The 4,027-nt window shown below is 36.5% G+C and overlaps 1 protein-coding gene across 1 annotated transcript; it reads left to right on the top strand.

The window, feature by feature from the left end:
* Positions 1-1,169: 1,169 nt before the first annotated feature.
* On the top strand, positions 1,170-3,381 carry LOC124636065 (alpha-(1,3)-fucosyltransferase C-like). Its single transcript, XM_047172018.1, has 3 exons — positions 1,170-1,720; positions 1,978-2,088; positions 3,198-3,381. The coding sequence occupies exons 1-3, from the start codon at positions 1,170-1,172 to the stop codon at positions 3,379-3,381; spliced, it is 846 nt and encodes a 281-aa protein (XP_047027974.1).
* Positions 3,382-4,027: the final 646 nt, after the last annotated feature.

Here is a 4,027-nt window from a genome sequence, read left to right as displayed (position 1 = left end):
GTTATAGATATGTATGTATGCTTTGCGATAATATGGATTTTGTAGAATTCTTGTAATCAGAATATTATTTTGTAGAAAGAATTGATATCCATATATTATTTGTTTATGTCTAAGCAGTTTTTTTCTAAGACAAGTTAACAAAAAGCTAAGTTGTCATAGCAACCGTGTACACAGCAAGAACATAAATATATGCCAGACAATTCTTGAGGAACAAAATGTTTGTATAAAAAGGACTCACCAAGCCCACAATAAAAAATGTGATCAGAAAAATTTCACAGTTTACATATGTATACCTATACTGTTTTATGAAAACAAAGCTTCCATGAAACGAGAATAGTTTTTTAAATTTTATTCTCTATCCAAAAGTCGTACGTTGGGTATCACATTTCAGAGCTAAAATAAATCTGGAGGATTGCAAGTAGAGGGGGGTTCCACTCGTCTATTTATTGTCATTTGCATACCGGACGCCGCGTTCTCTGCACGTTCATGGGCTCTCCCGCGAACAAAGACATTTTAATATTTAATTTTCTATTTAGTATAATTGCCTACACATTTCGTTCTCTAACCAATTTTAAGTATAAACCTCACAATGAGGAAATTTTTGTTCGAACATCACAAGACTACTTGATACTGACGTCATTGAAGCATTTTTCCCCGTATTTTCTGCATTAAAGTTTATAAACGTACGCTTTGTCACTAAACAGTACGGTCCTTATGTATTCGTGTTTTCGTATTATTTCACAATCATGTCAAAGGTGGTGAAGACGTCGATCATGTGCGCTTACGCATATTTTTTCATTCAGTATTTAAAAATAACTTTGTCGCCCGTGATAGTGGAAATCGATATTGAATATAGTTATAGATCGTCACGTGTAACTATATCAAAGCGCGAAATGAAATTCAATAAATATCGCAACGTGTCGATTAAAATAAAACCTTACATAAAACCGGAGAGATTTAAGACTGATCTTAAATTTGTGTTGAAATACACCGGAGCATTTTTACATTACGGGACCCCATTGTCTAGAAATGGTCAAAACCCCTTCATTGAAAACAACTGCACCTACCAAAATTGTTACTTGACAACTCAAAGGGGTTTGCTAAACGATTATCGAGATTTCGACGCAATAATTTTCGATGTCGAAAACAATTGGGATGAACCGATCACGATGAGAGCTCCTTATCAAAAATTCGTATTTTTGGCATCAGAATCAGCAGCAAATTTTCCACAGTGTGATGATTTTTTCGATGATTTTTATAATGTTACCTGGACTTATAAGCTGAACTCGGATATCCGTTGGAGCTACTTCAACATTGTTGACAAAGAAGGCAATACTGTTGGCCCAAGGATTAATATGACTTGGATTGAGGCAACGAAGCCAGTTCCTTTCAACATCAAGAAAAAAATTGGGAATAAGAAAAAGGCAGCCGCGTGGTTCGTGTCCAATTGCCATACAATAAGTGATCGTCAAAATGTTTCTAGACATACAGAAAAGGCGATGAGACAATATAACATGACATTGGACATATTTGGCTGGTGTGGCAGAAAAAAATGCCCCAAAGACAGACTCCAAGAATGTTTGTACTTACTGGAAAATGAATACTACTTCTATTTCTCTTTTGAGAATTCTTTGTGTGAAGATTATGTGACTGAAAAAATTCTGTATCCTTTGCAAAATTATGCGGTTCCTGTAGTATTTGGTGGTGCTGATTATTCCAGGTAAGTTGAGTGTTTTTATATGCCCTCAATCATCATCTATTGACACCTACGTCGCTGATACTCGCTGATACATTTTTTTTAGATAGGTACACTAAATATTTGCGTGTCAATTAAAATCAGCTTCGAAACATTATGCTTAAAGGACGAGTAGGCATAAAGAAGAAAAGTTGAAACAATGAAATGATTTGTTCCGATTCTTGTGACAAAGTTGTTTACCAAATTCTAGCATCATGTTTAGTACTGTTGGTCTATTACAGGTTCTTACCGCCCGGTTCATACATCAACGCCCGGGAACGAAACGCCACACAAATCGCTGAGGACATGTACAAAGCTATCACAAACCCTAACATCTACGAGAATTACTTCAGGTATTTATCATTTAAGGGGTTCCATGCTTAGGCTGGTTTTCCACCAGACATGTGCGAGGATGCGTTGCGAGGAATGTATTTTTCAAGAACCAATAGAATCACTTCATTTACGTAGCCTCGCTCAGCACAGCTCTGGAAGAAACGCACAAAATAAGCGACAAATGTGTGCGACGAATGTGTTGCGATAGATTGTTCGAGGAATGTGTGCGAGCTTTGTAAAATACTGTACCAGCCAGTACATAGACACCCCACAGCTTACCAACTCGCAACGCATCTTCGCACAGCTCGCACCGCAAATTAATGCGTAATTACAGCTCCGGTAAAAATCCTCTTACGACACATTCTCCTCGCACAGCTTTGGTGGAAACACTCACACATCTTCACACCACAGCTAGACATGCTCGCACGACACATTTACCTCGCACATCTCTGGTGGAAACACAGCCTTAAAGGAAAAAACGCAGCCCTCTTACTAGGACGTCGTTGTACGCCCGTCCGAAACCAGGTACTTTCTCATGAACCCTGACAGACATTGAAATTTTCATAGATGATGTATATTGTAATAGCTATCGCGGTTCTGAAAAGTAGAATAAAATTATATTTTATTCAGTTCACATATAACCAAAGTGTTTTTTTTTTTGTATTGGCATAGGCCCTACATATGTCATTCTGATAAATAAGCTATGTAATAGGAAGATTTCATCAAGAGCCATCCATTAATTTTGCGTGAAAAAGAAACAAACATGATGATGATGATACCCATGATCCATAATTATATCTAAAAACATTTCTAAAAACATTTGCCCTTATAATACTAGTAAGGTTATGTCTACAACAGGCTGTTATTTAACATCCTTGGCAGTCGTAATGGGTAGGTAGTCAGAAGTCAGTAAATCTGACACCAGTCTTACCACGGTATTTGGTTGCCCGGGTAACTAAACTGGGTTGAGGAGGTTAAAAAGCTGGTAGACAGCTGAATTCAGTTAGGCTGGAAGCCTACTCTAATAAGGGATATGGGAAGAGGCTTGGCAGATGAGATGATAATATCTACATCAGGCAAAACATGCATTTTACAAAAGTTTATTAATTTTATTTTTCGTTATTTACAGGTGGCACAATTACTACAAATACGTGAAGCACCCTTCAGAAGCAGATATCTGCAAACTGTGCCAAGTCCTGAACGAGGATAAGTCTTCTACGTACAGATCCTTCAGAAAATGGTGGAATCCTCAATACGCGTCGCTTTGCGCTAAGGGAGGAGGCCGGTTTCTCATCATGAAACCCCCTATTTAAACTTCTCCTTTAAAATGGCCGAATAATAAAACGAAATTGACAGAAAATCAAAGAAGTTATTCTGTAACTTTTATTATTTTTATTGTGTACAAATAGGCAAAAAAATATTAAAAATAAATAAAGAGTACCTATCTAAACTCCGGTGCTGTATTATAGTGTTATCATTCCGTTCTTTTTTTCGAAATATGTTTTACTCAAGTCCACAAAGATTATATAGATACACTATTATAATTCTCTAGTGAAGCCACATTTGCTATACTTGATTGAAATATGGGGCAGTGCACCAAAAACAAAACCCTCACAACTATAAAATAAACTGATAAAGATGCTCTTCAACTATCCGTACCTAACAGCAACGACAAAGATATACAAAGACACAAAAATAGTGGATATAAAACACTTATACACTTACAACATAAGCATTTTAATCAGAAAAGTTCTTAACAAAACCATACATTCAAACATTACTTTTACACAACAATAATTAACCAAATCAAATCAAATCAAATCTCTTTATTTTCAGGCTGCATACCTAGGCCCATAGATATATACCTTAAAGACTAACATACATAATATATTATACAAAACATAATATATTAAGCAAGTCACTCAACGAAGTACCCGGGGAGCAAGTCTACAGGGGCCC

Source organism: Helicoverpa zea, chromosome 13, assembly GCF_022581195.2.
Source record: "Helicoverpa zea isolate HzStark_Cry1AcR chromosome 13, ilHelZeax1.1, whole genome shotgun sequence".
Taxonomy (NCBI): Eukaryota; Metazoa; Arthropoda; class Insecta; order Lepidoptera; family Noctuidae; genus Helicoverpa; species Helicoverpa zea.
Note: the sequence above shows the minus strand (reverse complement) of the source record. Positions and strands in the feature narration are given on the sequence as shown.